This window comes from Orycteropus afer, unplaced genomic scaffold (assembly GCF_000298275.1).
Source record: "Orycteropus afer afer isolate SDZICR_OR568_19922 unplaced genomic scaffold, OryAfe1.0 scaffold00924, whole genome shotgun sequence".
Taxonomy (NCBI): domain Eukaryota; kingdom Metazoa; phylum Chordata; class Mammalia; order Tubulidentata; family Orycteropodidae; genus Orycteropus; species Orycteropus afer.
Window position 1 is genome coordinate 359,866 of NW_006922511.1, and position 22,430 is coordinate 382,295.

General features: G+C 40.1%; 1 protein-coding gene across 1 annotated transcript in view; it reads left to right on the forward strand.

The window, feature by feature from the left end:
- The window catches only part of PHEX (phosphate regulating endopeptidase homolog X-linked), a 361,355-nt gene that overhangs the window by 328,997 nt on the left and 9,928 nt on the right, over window positions 1–22,430 (forward strand). Inside the window, exons 16-20 of the mRNA XM_007958328.1 lie at window positions 2,337–2,391; window positions 7,019–7,086; window positions 9,468–9,598; window positions 17,427–17,492; window positions 18,504–18,608. Of these exons, the coding sequence (XP_007956519.1) occupies window positions 2,337–2,391; window positions 7,019–7,086; window positions 9,468–9,598; window positions 17,427–17,492; window positions 18,504–18,608 (425 nt within the window). The remainder of the gene's footprint in view (window positions 1–2,336; window positions 2,392–7,018; window positions 7,087–9,467; window positions 9,599–17,426; window positions 17,493–18,503; window positions 18,609–22,430) is intronic.

The following is a 22,430-nucleotide window of genomic DNA, read 5'->3' on the forward strand; positions in this document are numbered from 1 at the left end:
AGCTCTGGTAGCATAGTAGTAGTTTATTTTTTTTTTGGTATATATACACACATACACATACACAAGACAGATTGATGTGCTAAAAGTCATAAGCAAAAAAGAGGATGGAATACTGATGCAAAGATTCCAAGATATTTAAGGAAATGTAGGAATTTTGAAAATTAATATGACGTCAGAGTGGTTTAGCTGCATCTTTCTTTATGTGAAAGCAGCAGGAAGAGAGACAACCACTAGGTGGATCCACTTCTGTTTTGCAATCAAGTTTTTGCACCTTGATATCTCAAACTAGGATATCATTATTAATAAAATAGTATATATATGTTATATAGAATGGACATTTCATTTTGAAATTAAGGACTTCTTTCTTGCCCTCAATTCTGCCTCATAATGTCCTGTCATGGAGGAGAGGTAGAAAGAAAGTATGGAGAGGAGAGAAGAGGGAGGAAACATTTTCACTCATAGAAGAGCTTTGCAGTCTCATGGGGCCTAAAGCAGTTGCTCTGGTGCAGGAAGGACATTGCAGAGGGCTTTTCATTTGTTGTTGCTGCTGTCCTTTGCATTCCCAGCTATGAGGGCTTGTAAGTGCAGCTTCTAGGGTCACCCCAGGGTGCCAAATGTAGTATTGAGTTACAAGAACAAAGCAAGCATTTCTCCCACTTATCTGGACCTAGGGCCAGCTACATAAGTTGCAGGGCCCCTTATCCAGAAAGCAGGAAAAAGTGCCATTTAAAGTCCTAAAATATAAAGTTTTGTCTGGTGTTCCATGGTTTCTCTCTCTCAACTTGTCATAGTGCTTTTTATTTGCTATTTAATGCTATTCTCTACCACCCACCTGTCACTCTGTCATATTGTGGTGACTTACATGTTGCTGTGATGCTGGAAGCTATGCCCCTGGTATTTCAAATACTAGCTGGTTCACCTATGGTGGACAGGTCTCAGCAGAGCTACCAGACTGAGACAGATGAGACAGAAAAGCCTGAAAATCTGCTTTTGAAAATGATCCAGTGGAAATCCTGTGAACCGCAATAGAAGATTGTCCAGTGTAGTGCTTGGAGATGACCCCTCTAGATTGGAAGCATTGATACTTCACAGTGGCTGCAACCATGGGCTTGGACATACCAGTGATCATGACGATGGCACATTGTGTTCTCTTCCTCATGGAGTCACCATGAGTCAGAGCTGATTTGACGGCAACAAACAACAATGCCATTCTAAATAAAGGAAAATTACAATATTTTAAGTAATTAGCATAAATTTTCCCATTCATTTTTATATTGTACAAGGCCAGTTTTAGATGCAAATATAAGAGCATTTAGCTTGTGTGCAGAATCACCGAGTTTGCACAATTTGTATCTCGTAGCTTGTCCGTGCAGATGTATTTTGTTCTCACCAGAACACTGGAAATACTACTCAAAACTAATTCAACTGTTTTTATTTCACTTTTTAATATGTATGCATTCTACTTACTCTAGGCTTAGTGAAGAGAAAGGAAGGCCTGAAAGGAAAAGGAACTATGGGTTGCCCTATCTTTCCTTTTCCTTTTATGTCTTTTTCAGCATAAGTGGTTGGCTGACAAAGGGAAGTAACATGAGTCAGGAAGAATATGATTGAGTTCCTCGGTTATTATTCATGTTTCTTAGAATACCATTATCTCCTTTTGGTGATCAAGGCAAATTCTGGTTTGAATGGTAAACATGCTCACCTTGTCCTCATGTTGAGTTTCACTGAACTCCCACATATTGTTAGTTTATCAGAATTCTGTGTTCATGGGGCATCATGAATGCTGTATGTGAATGAACCATGTAGGCACATGGACATGCATATTACAGATATCTCCTCTGTTCACATCCTCCAGTGTCCCCTTAGACTTCATGTAAAAAATACAAATTCAAAGATAAAATTGTTAAGAATTTCAAGATGGTGACTGCAGAGCATTAAACCAAGTGCAGGCCCCTTCTGAACATGGGCCCTGTGTGATTGTATAGATGGCATGCCCAAGAAGCTGGCCCTTTTTCCATCAAGGGAAGCTGTTGGACAGCCTGAAGCCTCATGCACACACTCCGTGAAAGCACCCAGTTCACAGTACACTAGACACTGCCAATAGTGTATCCATGCACAATGGTTTCATTGAAACTGATTTAATGCACTTATTTCAAGCTCAGTTGAGTTAATGTTATTGTAGTGATAGTTAGATGTCTTTGAAGGCTCCCAGCTCTACAAGGAGTACCTCTCAGATGGCCCATTGAGACCTCAAGGTTAATGCTGGATACAGGTGCTTTTCATTGAATCAGTCTCTTTGCAGCCTTAAAATTTTCATTTGTTTGCATTCCTCCCAGGATTTCCAGCAGGAGAGCTCCAGAAGCCTTTCTTTTGGGGAACAGAATATCCTCGGTAAGTAAATTAATAAAGAAACCAGTGATTGACAAGTGAGGATGGAATGTATGCTGTTTTGGCAGAGAAGAGACTGCCATATTTTTATGCAAGTAAGTATTATACATTTTTGCAAACCACACAACCCCTTGCATGTTAGTTTCCTGTGTATGCTGTACATATTATATATGTCTCTATGTTATTTCCATAGGCACATTATATGTGAAAAATATGGTATAAAGTTAAAAAAAAAAAAACAAATGTAATAGTTATTTAGCACAAAGAAGCTATGGAATCTGGCATAGGTTAGTCACACTCTCACCATTTGAGTTATTTGTTTTCTGATCCTTGTTACCAAGGTGTATGACTGGACAGGAAAGCCAATGTATATGTAGGTGGTTTTCATCTTTATGCATTTATTCAGTTACCCGTTGACTCACACTACAAATATTTGGACCTTGAAGAGTCACTGGGTAACAGGCTAAAACCATTCCAGAGGAAGATACAATATGAGAGAAGGAGGGAAAAGTGCTTGTAGAATGACAGAGTTGAGCTTGACTAGTTCAAGTGGTGTATGAAGGGAAGGAGTGGAAGAGAAGTCTGGAAGAGAATGTTGAGGTTTGATTTTATAGGGTTCCAAGTGCTAAGTCAGGTGTTTGAGCACCAATAAGCAATAGAAAATACTGAAGTTTTGAGCCTGTGAATGAGATAATCCAATTTGTCCATAGAACATAACTTTGGAAACTTTAGGTCCAGATTGACAGTGTCTAGAGTTAGTGATACCAGTTTATAGGCCATTAATACCAACAAATTAGAGACTTGTATAATTCAAAATACCCAGCTTCTGAGGATTTTGGCAATATCACCACTTTTATTATATGCCTTTGCTTGCTGTGGTGCTTTAATATGCAGAAAATGAGTTTTGATTCTAGAACTTTTGCCTCTTCTGCGTTGTTTTGCCCAGCTCAGCCCTCACCTGAGTGTTGGGTCTAATTACAAGGACATCAACAAGCTGTATTGTTTCTAGAGATGAGGATCAGGATTGGGAATGGCTTTAGGACACTATTTCCCAAAGTGTGTCCTATCAACTAGTAGTAGAGGCGGTCATCTTCCCCATCCCTGTGTTTTAGAGAATCAGGATACTCACCAGCATAAAATTCCCAAGAAGTTCTGCAAGAAGGAAATCTATTTAAATGTGTACAACCTGGAGGCTTCCGATTTCCCCTTTCCCACCCCTGTGTGGCACTCTGTTGTTGTGGAATATGTTTTGGGAAATGTTGGTCTAGAATTATTAATGAATGAAGATCTGTTGAAAGATGTCAAGAAGAGAACACTTGAGGGGAAACTTTGTCTTTGAATTGTACAAAAAAAGTTGGGCGACAGAAGGATTTACTGTGTTGAAGGGGGTCAGAGGGTGCTTGACTAGTGACCACAGGAGACCAATAGACGCAGGAAGGAAATTTTCTTTCATTTACTTTAGAATCACCTGAGGAGGGAATGGGCTACCTCAGGGAAGGTGAGCTCTTGGTCATTGAAAATGTTCAAGCAGAAATCTCCTGACTATTAGAATAAGTTTCTATAGAGGGGGCTCATGCTTGTGGTAAGGAACTGAACTAGATGACCTTGAGGCCACTTCTAGCACTGACATTTTTATAATTTACAACTCAGACATAGCACAGCCCTTACTTGATAAGAGTTTGAAATCATGATTAGTCCAGACAGCAATATAATTGGTTGTAGACAGCAAATCCTGCACATACGTTAAACCCATTGGGTGGTAAGAACAAAAGAGAAATTGCTGTTATTGTTAGGTGCCTTTGAGTCTATTCTGACTCATAGGGACCCTGTGTACAACAGAACGAAACACTGCCTGTTTGGGCACCAGCCTCACAATCCTTGCTATGCCTGAGCCCATCATTGCAGCCAGTGTGTCAATCCATCTCATTGCGGATCTTCCCCTTTTTCAATGACCCTCGACTTTACCTAGCATGATATCCTTCTCCAGGGACTAGTCCCGTCTGACCACGTGACCAGAGTAGGTGCGATGAAATTTGGCTGTTCTCTCTCCTAAGGAACATTCTGACTGCATTTCTTCCAGGACAAATTCTGGCAGTCCATGGTATTTGAATGCATGGTAAAATTGTCATCTTCCCCATTTTAATTTTTGGGAGGCTAGATTTTCTCTGCAGGTAGCCTTCTTGTTTCTGGCCAGCCAATTGCATTTCAAAGGCACACCTGTTCATTTGTATGCTTATTTATTTATTTTTATGACACTCTTTTAAATAATGTTCATTGATAAAAGGGAGGATGTGAGTTTAATATTATGAACCATGGTCATTGCCAAGCTTAGTCATATACAATTATTTTCTCTTTGTCTCTCATCTAAAGCATTGTGATTATGTAACTGAGAATTGAATGTACAATGATTCAATCATTTTCTGAATTGTCTATTACCCTTGGCAAATAGGAAGTTCCTTGGAGCAGGCCCTCTTAAGGGACATTTATGGCAGAGCAGTTTCTATAAGCTTCCATTGTGCATCCCTGAAATTCATCCAGTCAACAGCCTTGACTGAGGGTTGTCAAGGACTCAGTACTGTTCTCAGGGATGAGAGACCTGGAAAAACAAAATGTTGCAGGCTGCTTGGTGATAGCTACTGCTGCAAAAATTAGCACCATGTAAAATTACAAGTTTGTTGCATACTGCTATGATAGCTCTATGATTGAAATGCATAATTTTACTCTTACTCCTTTAATGAAGGTTTGCAATGATGGAAAAACAGTAGGAAGCATTTTTTTCAAATGCAAATTACCTTGCAGGAAAGAAATTACAAAGGAAAGAATTGCCACCAAGGGGAAAAATTAAATCTTACAGCACTTCCTTGGGTATAGTTGAGACAAACAATTAGCATGTTAAGGATCATTATGTCCTGTAATAACATGTTGCTTTGAAAATTTCCATTCCTTCCAGTTGTGGGTCCTATCTATTTGCTGGGTGACTTTGATGTTGCATGTCAGGAACTGACTGCAAAATATTTTTAGCTTAACTGAAAATCTCGTAAAGAGTCCTTTTGGTAAGGGTTAAGGAGCTCTGGTGGTGTAGTTCCCTTAGCATTTGACTGTTAGCCAGAAGGTTGGAGGTTCAAACCTACCAGCCATTCCTTAGAAGGAAGGCTGGGCAATCTACTTCTGTAAAGATTTACCATCTTGGAAACCCAACGGGGGTCGCAATGAGTCAGAATTGACTCTAGGGCAGTGGGTTTGGTTTGGTTTATAGAAAGGGTTCTAAGGGGCCCATTATAATCCTCATCCACTGGTTAAATGACTAAAATAGGGTACATACAGATCTGTCACTTGCATGAAATGGTGACATTAATCAGTTAACTAAATCTTTGTGACATTTTTACTGTGTCCCACGTACAAAGAATTTAGTAGTGAACAAGTAGTTAAGGGTTTGGTCTTCATGGAACATGTAATGGGGAGAGAAAATAACAGACACGCATGTGTGGAAAACCACTTACTGATTTAGTCCTATATCAGTATTATGCTTTGTTTCGTTTGTATCCACTGCTTCGTAACAAAGCACCCCCAAACAGCCACTTATTGGCTTGTGTTTCTGCAATGTGGACAGGACTGAGCCAAGACTGCCTGTCTCTGCTCCAAGTGGTGTTGGCTGGGCAGTTCCACCAGGGCTGGAGCATCTAAGATGACTTCACTCACCTGCCTGGTGCTTCAGTTGGGTTGGCTCAAATGGCTGCTGGCCCCCCTCTCTCTCCAGCTGGGTAGTTTGCAACCAACTTCCAAGATGGCAAGCAATGGAAGCTACAAGGCCTCTTCAGGCCTTGGCCCCAAAGTCACAGCCTGTCACTCCCAGTTTCGGCAGCAAGTTGCAGCAAGTCCCAAGGCCAGTTCAAATTCAAGAGGAGGGGAATATGGCCTCTTGATGGGAGGAGGGCATGTGCATTCAGGGGTAGATGGAAGTATTGGCAGCCACGTTTGTAGACAATTTACTGCAGGCTTCTTTAGAGGTGAAGAGAAATTATGTAACACCTTTTCCAAAGCTGGTGAAGGCTTCACAGTCTTTGCTGTTCAGTTGTGAACTTGTCTGTCACAGGAGCAGAGGAACGTGACTACCTTTGAAAACAGAGTGATCCCTTTTAATCTCTGCTCTATTCCTTTTTTATGACTACATTTGGAAAACAATTTAACTTCTAAGACTATAGTGACTTTTCAGCAAGTTCTGAGATAAAACAATAAATGGTATGTTTATTGGCAGGATCTTTTCAAACCTTGTGATGCTCTGGGTGTTTATAAATATAAAATATAGCTGGGGCAGAATGAGAATCATAGAAATCTTAGCTCTGGAAGACTCTTCAGAAAACATTTCTTTCACATCCTTAATTTCACAGGATAGGGCACTAATGCCCATACACGGTCATAGTGACAATGTTAGAATTTATATTTCCTTTGTCCATTTCAGTCAGAAGGCTGTATTTAGATCTTTGTACAGTTCTATAGGTGTAGTTATTAGATTGCTATTACTATGGTTACTAGAAAACAGACTATCTTGGTTTTCATTGAACAAGAATTAAAAGGTTGTGCTCTGAGATTGATGCTTGATTTTTCTCAAAATCATGTATTTTTGCCATAGGTCTCTGAGTTACGGCGCTATAGGAGTAATTGTGGGACATGAATTTACACATGGATTTGATAATAATGGTAGGTTCAGGTTCATTTTATAAGCTACTGCTTCTATAATAATGTTGACTACATGGATGTTAATTGTTGCTATTATCTTTGCATAGTGGCATCATCATAGGTGGAAGATTATCCAAAGCAACATGATTACTGATTGAAAACTTTCCCCCATGTCTTGCTGTGATAGTTTGCAGTAAATAAATAATTGTTCCTGTTGGTGATCAGGCTGAAATAATAATAATAATAATAATAGTAATAATAATAATAATAAAAGACCATGTAATTTCAGCAAAATTAGCCTTGCATTCACATCAGGATTGCTGTAGCTGCCACACTAGTTATTGGAATTGCTCTACGGCTTCTCCCTTTAGTCATTTCTTTATTCCCCATCTCGCGATGTTCTCTCTGGATGTGAGTGCTCCACAAGTGAGACTCCCCAAGTCTTAGGAGTCTGCAGTTAGGCTGACTGGTTCCTTTATACAAGGGTTATGCAGTGCTTAATCCCTTTTTCTCTATACTGATGTATATGCAGAATTGTTTTTAAAAGTCTATGCTTTCCTAACAATAGATGATATAGACTATGCTATGTGCTGTATAAGGAGCTCTGGTGGCATAGTGCCTAAGGCATTTGGCTGCTAACCAGGAGGTTGGTGGTTCAAACCCACCAGCTACTCTGTGGAAGAAAGACTGGGCAGTCTACTTACATAAAGATGTACTGCTGCTATGAGTCAGAATCGTCTCAATGGCAGTAAATTTAGTTTTTGGTGTATACCATACATTCTGATGACATTTAAGCAAAAAGAAAAAGCAGAATATGGTATACACTATAGAAATGATCTCCCTGTGAGTGTCATCACCATTTTTAAATCAGCATTCTTTTCTCCTTTAAGTTTGGAATATTGTTGGAAAGCCACATGAAATCTCTGAAATGTACAAATTAGCAGCCAATTACTGTCATATACACATCTACACAGTGATTTATAGGCAAAGTCAAGAACATGGCAGGCCCAAGAAAATGTTAGATACAAGGGGACCGCTTTCTTCCATGCCTGGGGAGCTTCAACCTCTGTTCCTAGGTGCTTACTGCAAGGCCTGAGACCTTTTTGGTTGTTTTCGTTCTCAAAAATTCTGTCCATGGTCCTACCAGCCCTTCTTAATCATCTAGAGGATTGTTGTTCCCCTAGACACCCCTCCCTATTAAAATGTAGCTGCCTTGTAATCATCTGATTCCCCAGAGAGCTAGACTTTTTAACTTTTGGTGACTGGTGTATCTGAGAGGACAGTCTTTGCTAAGAAAGAAAAAGTGGAGGCCACTCTTGGTTCTGAGCCTTTGTTCCTAGGAAATTTAAGAGCATTTCTTTCTCAGAGCCTTCTGGAATCTCTCTCAAAGGATGGAATCGAACGATGGAGATTTCACTCTTTAACTTAGCTTAGAACAGTGCGTTGCAAATAAGTGCATGTCCAGTAACTATGTAATGATTGGTTGATTAGTGGATGAAGGACAGTGAGTCCAGGCTATTCTGGGGCGTGGTGGTACTGGCATCTAGTTTTATTGAAGAGCTTTGGATTATTCCAATTCATATCTTTACTTAGAGGACTTTTCTGTAAGCCCAATGGAAAGTTCTTTGTTTAAATTTAAACTATGACTCTGATTCCAGTAATAACCTTGAACCTAGGAGACAGTTAAGATGAACCCAAACTTTTGTTTTGAGGGTGTGAAGAAAATGAAGAGTGAGCATTTAGCAAGAAACCCTATGTAACTATTTTTTTCTCCACTATGTTTTGGAGATTGTTTTTCTTGTTACAAGTATTCCTTTTTGAGCTACCTTCCTTGTCTAAGTAGGACAGATGGGCCTTCCATCCACACTGATTGCTGTGGAATGATTCATAACAGAGGTTTGATGTGTCTCTAAGGTCCTGACAACTTGGAGGAGACACATTCTATACGGCTGAGTCAGGATCTGTGGCTGTGTGGTGTGGATGACTCACCAGGGCTATTCCTATGGATCATTTGGAATTTCACTGGCAGTGACGCTCTAACTCTCTCCGTGGGCTTTCTGAATGAAGCCATTTTATTTCATAATCCAGAGAACATTTTGGGTTAGATCAGGTGAAAACAAAGAAGCCAAGATTGGATAAAACTAGCACATATGATAAATTGATAACTCTTATTTTTGAAATGCTCTTTGTTCCTTAGAAGGAAAGAGCTCCTTCAGTCCCCTTTCTCCTTTCCCCCTTTTATGATTCCCCTGAGACATTGGTGAGAAGGCAGGAACTGCTCTTTGGAGGAGTATGCTCTGCTGTTGTGGCTGCTTCTTGAGGCTTGAAGGCAGGGAAAAGAAAGATGAAGAATTTGGTTTCCATAAATAACACAAAGACCTTTTAACTTTCCTTTTTCCTAGGAAGAAAATATGATAAAAATGGAAACCTGGATCCTTGGTGGTCTGTTGACTCAGAAGAAAAGTTTAAAGAAAAAACAAAGTGCATGGTTAACCAGTATAGCAACTATTATTGGAAGAAAGCTGGCTTAAATGTGAGTACAATTGTGGTTAAGGGGACACTATGTGGGTCATTTCTTGTCATCGGAACATTAATCCTGTAGACCAGTGGTTCTCAAAGTGTGGTTCCTGGACCACCAGCCTCCCCTGGGAACTTTCCAGTAACGGAGATTCTTGAGTCCCATCACAGACTTACTGAGTCAGGAACTCCGGGGCTGGGACCTGACAATCTGTGGTCTCACAAGTCCTCCAGATGATTCTAACATCAGCTAAGGTTTGGAAAACACAGGCCTGAACAGTGGTTTCTTTTCTAGAGCCAGACTAAGTCTAAGTCCTGTAACACAGACAAATCATAAAAATCTTATAGATTACCTGCATCCCATATCATTTTTTAAAAAAAGAAAATGCCTCCCAAACTGTTGTTGTTGCTGTTAGTTGCTGTGAAGTTGGCTCTGACTCATGGAAACCTTATATACAGTAAAACCTGCAAAAACTGGAAGCAGTGTAAGGCAGAAATGTGTCAGAGAAGGAAAACTCAAATGTTATTGTTGTTATGTACCGTCGAGTTGGACCCAACTCATAGCGACCCCTCCTTGGGTTTCCAAGGCATTATCGCTACTGAAGTAGATTGCCCCATCTTCCTTCCGAGGAGTGACTGGTGGGTTTGAACCGCCAGCCTTCTGGTTAGCAGTCAAGTGCCTTAGCCACTATGCTATCAGATAGTTTCCACTAAAATGAGTGATAGAAAATGCCAAGACTACGCCCTGTCAAAGATGGAAAACTTGTGAGACCCAGAAAAAACAAAGCAATCCTGTCAAGTTCCAGCTCTCGCAGGTTTCGCTCTATAAGGGAGCTCTGGTAAGGCATTTGACTGCTCACCAGAAGGTTGATGGTTCAAACCCACCAGCCACTCCTCAGAGGGAAGTCTGGGCAATCTACTTCCATAGTGATACTTCTTTGGAAACCCAAGGAGGGGTTGCTATGGGTTGGATCCAACTCTATAGCAGTGAGTTTTGTTTTCTTTTTTTTAATATGACACATATAAATCTGTATATTTATAAAGCTATTAATTTTTCTTTGAATGCAGTTTTTTCTTTACTCCATAAGGTTTGGTATGAATTATTCTCTTTTTTTTTTTTGCTTTATGCAACATTTATAATTTCCTCTTTGATTGCCTATTTTTGCTAAAGTGTTCACATTTCTTAATTTCAAGATAGTGCATTTTAGTGGGATAATTCACTTTGACCACATTTAGAGAAATGGTTGACGTGCCTGATTTTATGTTTCCCACTTTATGTGTGTCCGTTATCTACTGTATGTTGTTTTCACTTCTTTTTCTTTTTCCTTACTTTGCTGGTTTGTCAGATTAGTTTTCATGCCCTTATCCCGTTATTAATTATTTTCACATACTTTTCCATGACATTTCCTGTCCTTGCTTTTCTAATCAGACATATATTTCTCTAATTGTATTTGACAGTAAGATACCGAGAGTGAAGACCTGTTGGTAGGAATGGCTCTGCAGGAAGACTTGCCTTTAAAGCACACATGTGCACATTATATGTTCCTGATTCACGTTGTAAAGAAGGCATAGCACCTCACAGAAGCAGGGTGCCCCACAGGACTGGAGCAGTTCAGTATATCTGGCTGTAGTTTTCTGAAGGTCTCTTGGTGCCTTAAAAAAGAATATATTCCATCCTGTTATCCTACAGGAGTTGGGAAAGCCTGAATCATTGCCGTGTCTCTAATATATTTGGGATTTATCACAGCACTCCAGAAGAATTTAGGTAAATGCCCTTGTATTTCTCTTTTAAGGGAGTTTTTATCAACACTGACTGGGCTCACTCAGCACAATCAAGCACATTCCTCATCCAGGGGGAGAAACCTGAATCAGCGGCCCTGTGAAGCAGCTCTATTTCCTTTACTCAGTGCCCTGGAAAGCCATTTCTTTGTCTGTGTTTGGTTTGTATCTACAAAACTATGTAAACCAAATCCACTGCCATCGAGTTCATTCTAACTCATAGCGACCCTATGGGACAGAGTAGAAATGCCCCATAGGGTTTCCAAGGCTGTAAATCTTTACAGAAGCAGATGGCCTCATCTTTCTCCTGCAGAGCGACTGGTGGGTTCCAAATGCTGACCTTTTGGCTAGTAGCTGAATGCTTTAACCACTACACCACCAGAGATCCTTCTTAAACAACAAATTTATTATCTTACAATTGTGTAGGTCAGAACTGACATAGTTTTCAGTGACCAAAAATCAAGGTATTGGCAGGTCTGTGCTCCTTCCTGGAGGCTCTAGGGGAAGATCCTTTTTTTTTTTTTTTTTTTGGTCTCTTCCAGCTTCTAGAGGCTGCCTGCATTCCTTGGCTCATGGCACCCTTCCATCTTCAGAGCTAACAATGGCCAGTTGAGTCTTTCTTAAATTTTATCACTCTGACACTGCCTAGTCTGCTTCCTTCTTCCTCTCGTAAGGACGCTTGTGATTACACCAGGCCCACCAGGATGATCTCCCATCTCAAGATCCTTACTTCATCACATCTGTAGATTCCCTTTTGTCATGTAAGGTAACATAGTCACAGGAGCCAGGGATTATGACATGGATGTCATTTGGAGAGCTACTATTCTGCCTACTACACAGGGATTCACAGACTTTCTTATAAAGAGCAGGGCAGCAAGTATTTTAGTCTTTGTGGGCCATGCATTCTTTGTTGCAACTACTCAACTCTGCCCTTTATAGCACAGAAACACCCATAGACAGTAAGTACGTGAATGAGTGTGGCTGTTGTTATTGTTGTTGTTAGGTGCCGTCGAGTTGGCTCCAACTCACAGTGACCCTGTGTACAACAGAACAAAACACTGCCTGGTCCTGTGCCAGGCTCACAATCCCTGCTATACTTGAGCCCATTGTTGCAACAACTGTGTCAATCCATCTTGTTGAAGGACTTCCTCTTTTTCATTGACCCTCCACTTTACCAAGCGTGATGTCCTTCTCCAGGGAATGGTCCCTTGTGACAACATGACCAAAGTAGGTGAGACGATGTCTGGCCATTCTGGCATCCAAGGAGCATTCTCGCTGCACTTCTTCCAGGATAGATTTGTTAGTTCTTTTGGCTGTCCATGGTACTTTCAGTATTTTTCACCAACACCATAACTCAAAAGCATCAACACTTCTTCAGTCTTCCTTTTTCATTGTTCAGCTCTTTCATGCATATGAGGCGACTGAAAACACCATGGCTTGGGTTAGGCACACCTTAGTCTTCAAAGAGACATCTTTGGTCTTCAGCACTTTAAAGAGGTCTTTTTCATCAGATTTGCCCAGTGCGGTATGTGACTGCTGCTTCCATTGGTGTTGATTGTGGGACGAAGTAATATGAAGTCTTAGACAACTTTAATCTTAACTTCATTTATCTTGATGCTATTTATTGGTCTAGTTGTGAGGATTTTTGTTTTCTTTATATTGAGATGTAGGAGCTCTGGTGGTGTAGAGCCTAAGGCATTTGACTGCTAACCAGAAGGCTGGCAGTTCAAACCCACCAGCCACTCCTTGGAAGTAAATTGGGCAATTTACTTCCATAGTGATATGGCCTCGGAAACCCAAGGAGCGGTCACTATGAATTGGATCCAACTCGATGGCAGTGAGTTTGGTTGTTTTGGTGATATTGAGGTATGATCCATACTGCAGAATGTAGTCTTCAGTCTTCATCAGTAAGTGCTTCAAGTCATCCTCCCTTTCAGCAAGCAAAGTTGTGTTGTCAGCATATCACGGGTTGTTAATGAGTCTTCCTCCAATTCTAATGCCATGTTTTCTTAATATAGTCCAGCTTCTTGGATTATTTGTTCAGCATACACTTTGAACAAATATAATGAAATGATACAACCCTGACACACTCCCTTACTGATTTTCATCCATGCAATATCCCCTTGTTCTGTTTGAATGACAGCTTCCTGGTCTGTGTACAGGTTCCTTGTGAGTATAATTAATTGTTCTGAAATTCCCATTCTTCTCAATGGTATCCATAATTTGTTATGATCCACACAATCAAATGATTTGTCATGATCAATAAAACACAAGTAAACATCTTTCTTGTATTCTTTGCTTTGAGTCAAGATCCATTTGACATCAGCAATGATAACCCTCATTCAACTTCCTTTTCTGGATCCAGCCTGCCTTTCTGGAAGTTCTCTATCAATATACTGCTGCAACCATTTGTGAATTATTTTCAGCCAGATTTTACTTGTGTGTGATATTAATGATATTGTTTGATAATTTCTGCATTCTGTGGGATCATCTCTCTTTGTAATGGGTACAAATATGGATCTCTTCCAGTCAGTTGGCCAGGTAGCTGTCTTCCAAATCTCTTGTCATAGCCAAATGAGTGTCTCCAGTGAGGCATCCATTTGTTGAAACATCTCAATGGGTATTTCATCAATTCCTGGAGCCTTGCTATTCACCGTTTCCTTCAGTGCAGCTTCGACTTCTTCCTTCAACACCATTGGTTCTTCATCATATGCCACCTCCTGAAATGGATAAACATCCACCAATTGTTTTTGGTACCATGACTCCGTGTATTCTTTCCATCTTCTTTTGATGTTTCCTGCATCATTCAATATTTTGCCCATAGACCCTTTCAGTATTACAACTCGAGGCTTGAATTTTTTCTTCATTTCTTTCAGCTTGAAAAATGCCATGCATGTTCTTCCCTTTTGGTTTTCTAACTCCAGGTCTTTCCATATTTCATGATAATAATTGACTTTGCTTGAGCTGCTCTTTGAAATCTTCTGTTCAGCTCTTTTATCTTGTCATTTCCTTCATTTGCTTTAGCTACTCCCCACTCAATGTTGTTGTTGTTGTTATTTGCCATTGAGTCAGACCTGACTCATAGTGACCTCTCCTTGCGTTTTCTGAGGCAGTATCACTACAGAAGTAGATTGCCCCATCTTCCTTCTGAGGAGTGCCTGGTGGGTTTGAACCGCCAGCCTTCTGGTTAGCAGTCAAGTGCCTTAGGCATTATGCTACCAGAGTTCCTCCCCGCTCAATAGGAAGTTTCAAAAGTCTCTTCTGACATTCATTTTAGTCTTTTCTTCTTTCCTGCCTTTTTAATGACCTTTTGCTTTTTCATGGATGATGTTCTTGATGTTCCCACAATTCCTCTGGTTTTCAGTCATTGGTGTTCAGTGCATCAGATCTATTCTTTAGATAGTCTCTAAATTTAGGAGGGATATAATCAATGTCATATTTTGGCCCTTGTGAACTTGTTTGAACTGTCTTCAGCTTCAACTTGAACGTGCATATGAGCAGTTGATGGTCTGTACCACAATCAGCTCCTGGCTTTATTTTGGCTGAAGATACTGAGCTTCTCCATTGCCTCTTGCCACAGATGTAGTCAATCTGATTCCTGTGTACTCCATCTGGCAAAGTCCACATGTACAGCTACCATTTGTCTGGTTTAAAAAAGGTATTTGCAATGAGTAAGCCATTGGTCTTGCAAAATTCTATCATGCCATCTCCAGTGCTATTTCTGTCACCAAGGCCATGTTTTCCAACTACTGGTGATTCTTCTTTGTTTCCAACTTTCATATTCTAATCACCAGTGATAATCAACACATCCTGATTGCATGTTTGGTCAATTGCAGACTGCAGAAGTTGGCAAAAATCTTCAAATTCCTCATCTTTGGCTTTGGTGATTGGTGTGCAAATTTGAATAATAGTAGTATTAACTGGTCTTCCTTGTAAGCATATGGATATTATCCTATCACTGACAGCATTGTACTTCAGGATAGATCTTGATACATTCTTTGTGATGATGAATGCCACACCGTTCTTCTTCATTTTGTCATTCCTGGCATAGTAGATCATATGATTGTCTGATTGAAAATCGCCAAAACCAGTCCATTTCAGCTCACTAATGCCTAGGGTATTGATCTTTACGTGTTCCATTTCATTTTTGACAGCTTCCAGTTTTTCTCGATTCATACTTTTTACATTCCGTGTTCCAATTATTAAAGGATGTTTGCAGCTGTTTCTTCTCCTATTTCATCATGCCATATCCGCAAATGGAGGTCCTGAAAGCTTTATTCCATCCACATCATTAAGGTCAGCTCTACTCTCAGGAGGCAGCTCTTCCCCAGTTGTATTTTGAGTGCCTTCCAACCTGAGTGGCTCATCTTCTGCTACTATATCAGACAATATTTCAGGGCTGTTGTAGTTATGTTTGTGTGTCAACTTGGCTGGGCCAGGTTGAGTGGCTGGGCAGCTTGTGGTAGTTATTCTCCATGATGAGACTGGCAATCAACTCCATGGTGGGATCTATCACAAGCAACTGAGTAGCTACTTTTGGGATGTGGTCTGCTTCCTGTGTATGAGGAGAAGCTTTGAGAATGGTCTCTAGCCTGTGGCACGCTTGGACCCTGCATGTAGCCGTGTCATTGCTCAGCAGCCAGCTATGCTCTGCCAACCTTGGGAGGTACAGTGGACTTAAGTTGATAGCCTGCTGTGTGGTTTGATAACATCAGGACTGTGCCTTTTTACTTGTCAACCTTGGCGCTTCTCAGCCTCAGCAGCCAGCAGCTGTCTAAGTTAAGAAAACCCTCTAGCTCCAGTGGGCCAGGAGCAGGAGGCAGAGCTGGACCCCAAGGTTGAGGGACTTTGACCCAACCCCTAGTGCCTGGTACTTTGAACTTGGACTTTTAAGCCTCTGGAAATATAAGAGAATAAACTCCTGTTTGTTCAAGCCATCCCATTTGTGGTATATTCTTGTCAGAGTGGTACTAGATAACCAGAACAAGGGATATTCGTAAAGTTTTCATTTTCCAGTAATATATCAGACAGTGTTTCACTGCTATTCATAAGGTTTTCACTGGTCAGTTCTTTGAGAAGTAGATGGCCTCTTCTTTCTTCCAAGTCTGTCTTAGTCTTGAAGATCTGCTGAAACCTGTCCACCATGGGTGTCCCTGCTGGTATTTGAAATACCAATGGCATAGTTTCCAGCCTCACAGCAACACGCAAGCCACCATAGTACGACAAACTAACAGGTGTGTGTGGCTGGGTTCTAAAAAAACTTAATTGAAGGACACGTAAATTTGAATTTTATATAATTCTTGAAGGCCACAAAATCTTCTCCTTTTGATTTTTTTTCCACCAAAGCATTTAAAGTGTAAAAACCAGTCTTAACTTTTAGGCTGTCCCAAAACAAGCTGCAGGCCACATTTAGTTCAAGGGCTGTACTGGTTTAGAATATTTCTGTCCTAGCTCATTTAAAGTTTTGAGAAACAATCTTTAAATGTTTGGAAGAATTTCTTCACCATGCTTGACTGGTTGTCATACATTTTGCAAGCCTTGACCCTGTGGTTTGCACTATTTCTATTTGATATTTTAAAAATCCCCATGAGAACTACCCTTCTTTTAATTTTTCATGGAAATTGCTGAAGGTGAAAGGGTGATGGTTTCTCTTGAGATCTTATTTCTGTATGGATGGTCAATTTTTGGAAACACAGGCACAGTGGGAAGAATACTCAGATGATGTGAGTTAATCAGTGAAAGTAACCTGTGTATTGACATTTCTATTTTTCTCTCATTAAATCAGAGTCACTCAGGATATTACAAACATTTTATTGGAGCTGGCTAAATTGGTGAGAATAAAGAGGTGGATGAGCAGGAAGCATGTAGCATAATAAAACAGAAATTATTATATGCAGGAGACACCTTGCTGGGGTTAGTTTGCCATCTTACAATCTATTATGACTACCTCTGATTTATTGAATGCAATTTTCTCTTTAAAATATGGTACTTTTTCTTGCTGTAATATTTATGCCTCCCACTGAATGACAGTTGACTGGGAAGTACTATTTTTCCCTTTCTTTTAGGTGAAGGGGAAGAGGACCCTGGGAGAAAATATTGCTGATAATGGTGGTCTCCGGGAAGCTTTCAGGGTATGTGAGGCTACGTTGGCTATAATTTTTTTTTTTTTAATTAAGCTATAAAATACCGTATGGATGCACCTCACTTTCCACTACCAACATATTCTTGAGGAATTCGATGTTATAGAATTTCTGTAAATAGACTTGTATTACCCCATTGATGCTATTAAATAGATAGAGCTACATTTCTTTCTTTCTTCTTTTTGGGATATTAAGTCACCCTAAAGAATAATATTTGTTATTAAGAGTCATGTATTTAAAGGATAGTTTTTGAAAAATACATTCATAATAATATCAAAGCATACTGTAAAACTCTCCTTGGGGCTAGGTTCATATGAGTTTTCTTTGAGTACAACTCTTTCTATAGCCCTCTTTATAATTCTCTCTTAAAACACCAAACTTCTAACTTATGGCCACAGGCTAGTGATTCTGATATGCTTGCTGGGCCATGTGAAAGTCCATAATGTTTTCATCATCCACTGGTCTGTGTTAAACAAAACTCATAAAGATAATGTAGAAAGATTTTCATAAAGCTAAGCGCATTCAATGCAAAGACAAGTCTGTTTATTCTGAGGTTACAGCCTTCCTGTATTCCAATTAAAAGAAACCTTTTATGAAATGATGGCGACAGACGATGACAGCTTTTCCCCTTACTAGGGAAAAAAGGTGGCTATATTTTGACCCCAAAAATTATTTCCTTAGGCCTCACCACTGTCTTTATGCCCTGGTAGGCACAGAAAGGATAACATTTTTTAAGAGTTACTTAACATCTGGACCCTTTGGACCACTTGCTTAGGTATCTATTGGGTGAAGTCTTTTTGCAGGCAAACCTGCCTCACTGTTAAGGATTAGGACATTGATTTGCATTTTTAGATGCTTGTTTCTTTAAAGGAAAATTTGACACAGTGCATTTTGCACATGTCAGGTTTTGCATTGGGGTTTCTTTCAGTATCTCGGCACTGGATGTGAAAAGGAAAAAGAAAGGTCATTTTGGAAGATCATTTCTTCTTCTTCTCTCACTAGGCTTACCGGAAATGGGTAAATGACCAAAGACAGGGAGTAGAAGAGCCTCTCCTACCAGGCATCACGTTCACCAACAACCAGCTCTTCTTCCTGAGTTATGCTCATGTGAGTAGGTCGCGAACTATGGAATTCGCCTTGCTCTCTTAATCAAAGGCTAGGAAAAAAGCTTTAGTGGCATAGCTTTGATCTTAGCCAAAACTTTATATTGATGATTATTTTTAGGATAAATTTCACCTTGTTACTATGCTATGGTACATAATTCCTGATTGAATTAAGATTTATTTGTGTATTTTTAGCAAGTAGATTATCAACATATGATAACTTACTTGATATTTCTTTATTAATAATATCTCTTCTTATTGTATTTGATAATATTTATAACTATGTCTAGTAACTTGTTCTTTTGATTTTCATGGCCCTGCCCTTTCCTGCATTTCTTCTCCTCCTTTGTCTCATTTGCTGACTTTATTCCACTCCTCTCCACCTATGGGGGGCCCTCAAAGTTACATTCCTCACTGTCAAATGAATATGAGAAGACTACTAGAGCTGAAAAAAAAAAAAAAAAGTCATGTCATTCTGCTGGGAGTTTAGTGGGTTTTCTGCACAGAAATAGAAAGGGATTTATACAGGGAAGATGTGCACTAAATAAGGGATCATGGATAGTTTGATGAAGGCTTTGATGCTTGGCCATAGAGTGGGCAAATTTTTCATCAAACAATTGTTTTTTCCTAAGGTTGCATTCACTCCCCAGAAAACTCATTCATTCCCCTGTCTTCTGCTGTCGACTCTTGTTAAAGAATTCTCATCTGTCTGGGGAACTTTACTTTTTATAGCTGATGTGCTAACACTCAGTAAATTACCATTTATCAACTTGATGTCAACAAAACTGGAATCATCAACAAAATGACTCTCTTTTTTAGTTTTCCCATTTCTATCAACATGTTCCCAGTCTTTGGGGATTCCCAGTTAGGAAGACTGGATTCTTATGATGTGTCCCAAAGGCTAGATGTTTAATCCTTTTAAATGCTTTGCAGATTTAACCTTCTCATTACCCCATCTCGTCATTTATAGGTTAGGCCTTAATTTCTTGTACTTTGGGTTATTCCAATAGTCTTATGGCAAGTTTTCCTGACTTCAGCATCTTTCTACTACTATCTGTCTTATATGCCATTGAAATACTACTTTTATTACATCATTAACCTGCTGAAAGAACTCCAGTGGTTCCTAGATACTACATCCAGGCCAAACATATCCATCTGGCTTTCAACATGCTCTTCAATCTGATCCACTCTGCCCAACAGGTTTCATTTTTCACAGCTCCACAAGACTCAGCTGTAGTCAGGCTGGTCTCCTCACTGCCATCCCATTACTGCCTCTGTAGCGTTGTTTTTGCTTTTCCTTCTATAATAGAGTATTCAATCTTATCTCCATCTTCCTCCACATCTTCTGTGAACCCTTTCCCAATGACGTCAGTCCTCAGAAATATTTCCAACTCCTACACTTACCTTCACTACCACGTAGGTGAGTAGTTAATTGTTCTAAAACATTTCAAGACTTTTAATTTTATCCCCATAACTAATCTTCTAGATCTGTATTCTTCTTATGCATCTCTGTAGCACCCAGCAGAAATGATGGGTCCATTGAAGACACTTGACATTTTAGGTGAATTGCTTAAAAAAGATAAGACTAATAAAATTCAACTAAGGAGACTTTCTTTTAGGCCAGTACTGGGTCAGATATCTAAAATAAACATACATAAATAGTTAAAACTTTCTAGAGTAGGAATTGGCAAACTAGGGCCCCTGGTCCAAGTGTGATCTGTTTCCTGTTTTTGTTTCTTGAAAAACAGCCATTCTCATTCATTTTGTATGTCTGTGAGTAGTTTTGCACTACTATAGCAAAGTTGAGTAGTTGCAACAGAGACCTACCTTACGGCCTGCAAAGCCTAAAGTCTTTACTATCTGTCCCTTTGCAGAAAAAGTTCACTGACCCCTGCTCTAGCAGACAAAGTGCAGGGGTCCATGATTTCTTAGTTATGTCCTAGTCTGCAGTATCTCTTTGTTGTTGAACTATCACTAGTTGATAGTGGTGTTACAGTCATAATTTTGAAGCATCTCCTAATATAATACTAAACAATATCTGATTTATTTTAAACCAAAGAAATTTGAAAAAAAAAAAAGTTGAAAGCTATTTTATATCACTAGTGAGAAATTTATCTTGGAGCTTTTCCCACTGACATGATGAAGAGGATTTTTAATCTTTTGCACATTGGAGTAAGTTTGCTTATAGGGAGTAAAATTATTTTCCCTCCTGGGAAGGTAGTAGGAAACTGTAACAACCAGAATGTGTCTTCAGAAATTTCTTAAATGACATATGAAGCAAAGAGAATACTAGTAATAATGAAAGAATATAAGAATAAGAAGAAACGAGGTAAAAGCAAATGCTAGAAACAACTTCACATTAGCTAGCTTCTGAATAAATTAAGGAATTACAATACAAAAGCATCTTCAATGTCAAATACAGAAGCTTTGCGACATTTATGTTCAACAAAAGCAAGTATCATATTACCTTTCCTGCTTCCAGTATCCCTGTATTTGATGTGACTTGCCAATTCTTTCCTCAGATATTCATGTCATCCTTCTACTTCTCTCCATTTCCATGTCCATGTGTTCAGTGGACATTTATTGAGATCTTTCTGGTGCCTAGAAGTAATCTTTCAACTAGTCTCTAATTTGCACCTTCTACTCTGTACCTTAGGAGCTCTGGTGGCGTAATGGTTAACACATTCAGCTGCTAACCAAAAGGTTGGCAGTTTGTACCCACCAGCTGCTCCGCTGGAGAAAGACGAGGCAGTCTGCTTTCGTAAATCTTTACAGCCTTGGAAACCTTATAGGGCAGTTCTACCCTGTCCTGTCAGCCGCAGGGATCCAGGTAAGGAGAGAGAACCCAGGCTCGCCCAAAGCAGCAGGGTGGTAGAGCGGGAGAAAGGGGATTAAAAGACCCAGGAACCCGGAAAGAGGAGCAGTCAGCCACAGGGATCCAGGTGAGGAGAGAGAACCCAGGCACACCCACAGTAGCAGGGCAGGAGAGCGGGAGAAAAGGGATTAAAAGGCCCAAGAACCTGGGCAGAGGATCAGTCAACCACAGTGATCCAGGTGAGGAGAGGGAGCCCAGACATGCCCAAAGCAGTGGGGCATGAGAGTGGGAGAAAGGGGATGAAAGGGCCGAAGAACCTGGGCAGAGGAGCAGTCAGCCGCAAGGACCCAGATAAGGGTGGTAGGAAAGATTTCCAACAGGGAGACAAACTTGTCTGTCTGTTTATCCTACCCTGGTGATGTGTTGATGTGAGTTTTGAGGCTGAGCCACTGGTGTTTCAAACCCAGCAGGATGCACATGGTGCACAGGTATCAGCCCAGCTTACAGACTGAGACAGACTGGGAAGAAGGAAGAGGCCATCCACTTCTCAAAGAATTGACCAGGGAAAACCTTATGAATAGCAAAGAAACACTGTCTGATACATTACCGCTCAACTTTATGAATAGTCCAGTTAGGTTAGAAGGCACTCAAAATACGACTGGGAAAGAGCTGCATTATCAGAGTAAACACAGCCTTACTCGTATGGATAAGGTAAAGCTTTCAAGACCTTCATTTGCTGAAGTGGCACCACTCAAATTGAAGAGAAACAGCTGCAGACATCCACCGATCATCGGAACATGGAATGTACAAAGTATGAATCTAGGGAAATTGCAAGTTGTCAAAAATGAAATGGAACACATAAAGATTGATATCCTCAGCATTAGTGAGCTGAAATGGACTGGTTTCGGCCATTTTGAATCAGACAACCATGTGATCTACTATGCCGGGAATGACAGTTTGAAAAGGAATGGCATGGCATTCATCATCACAAAGGATATTTCAAGATCTGTC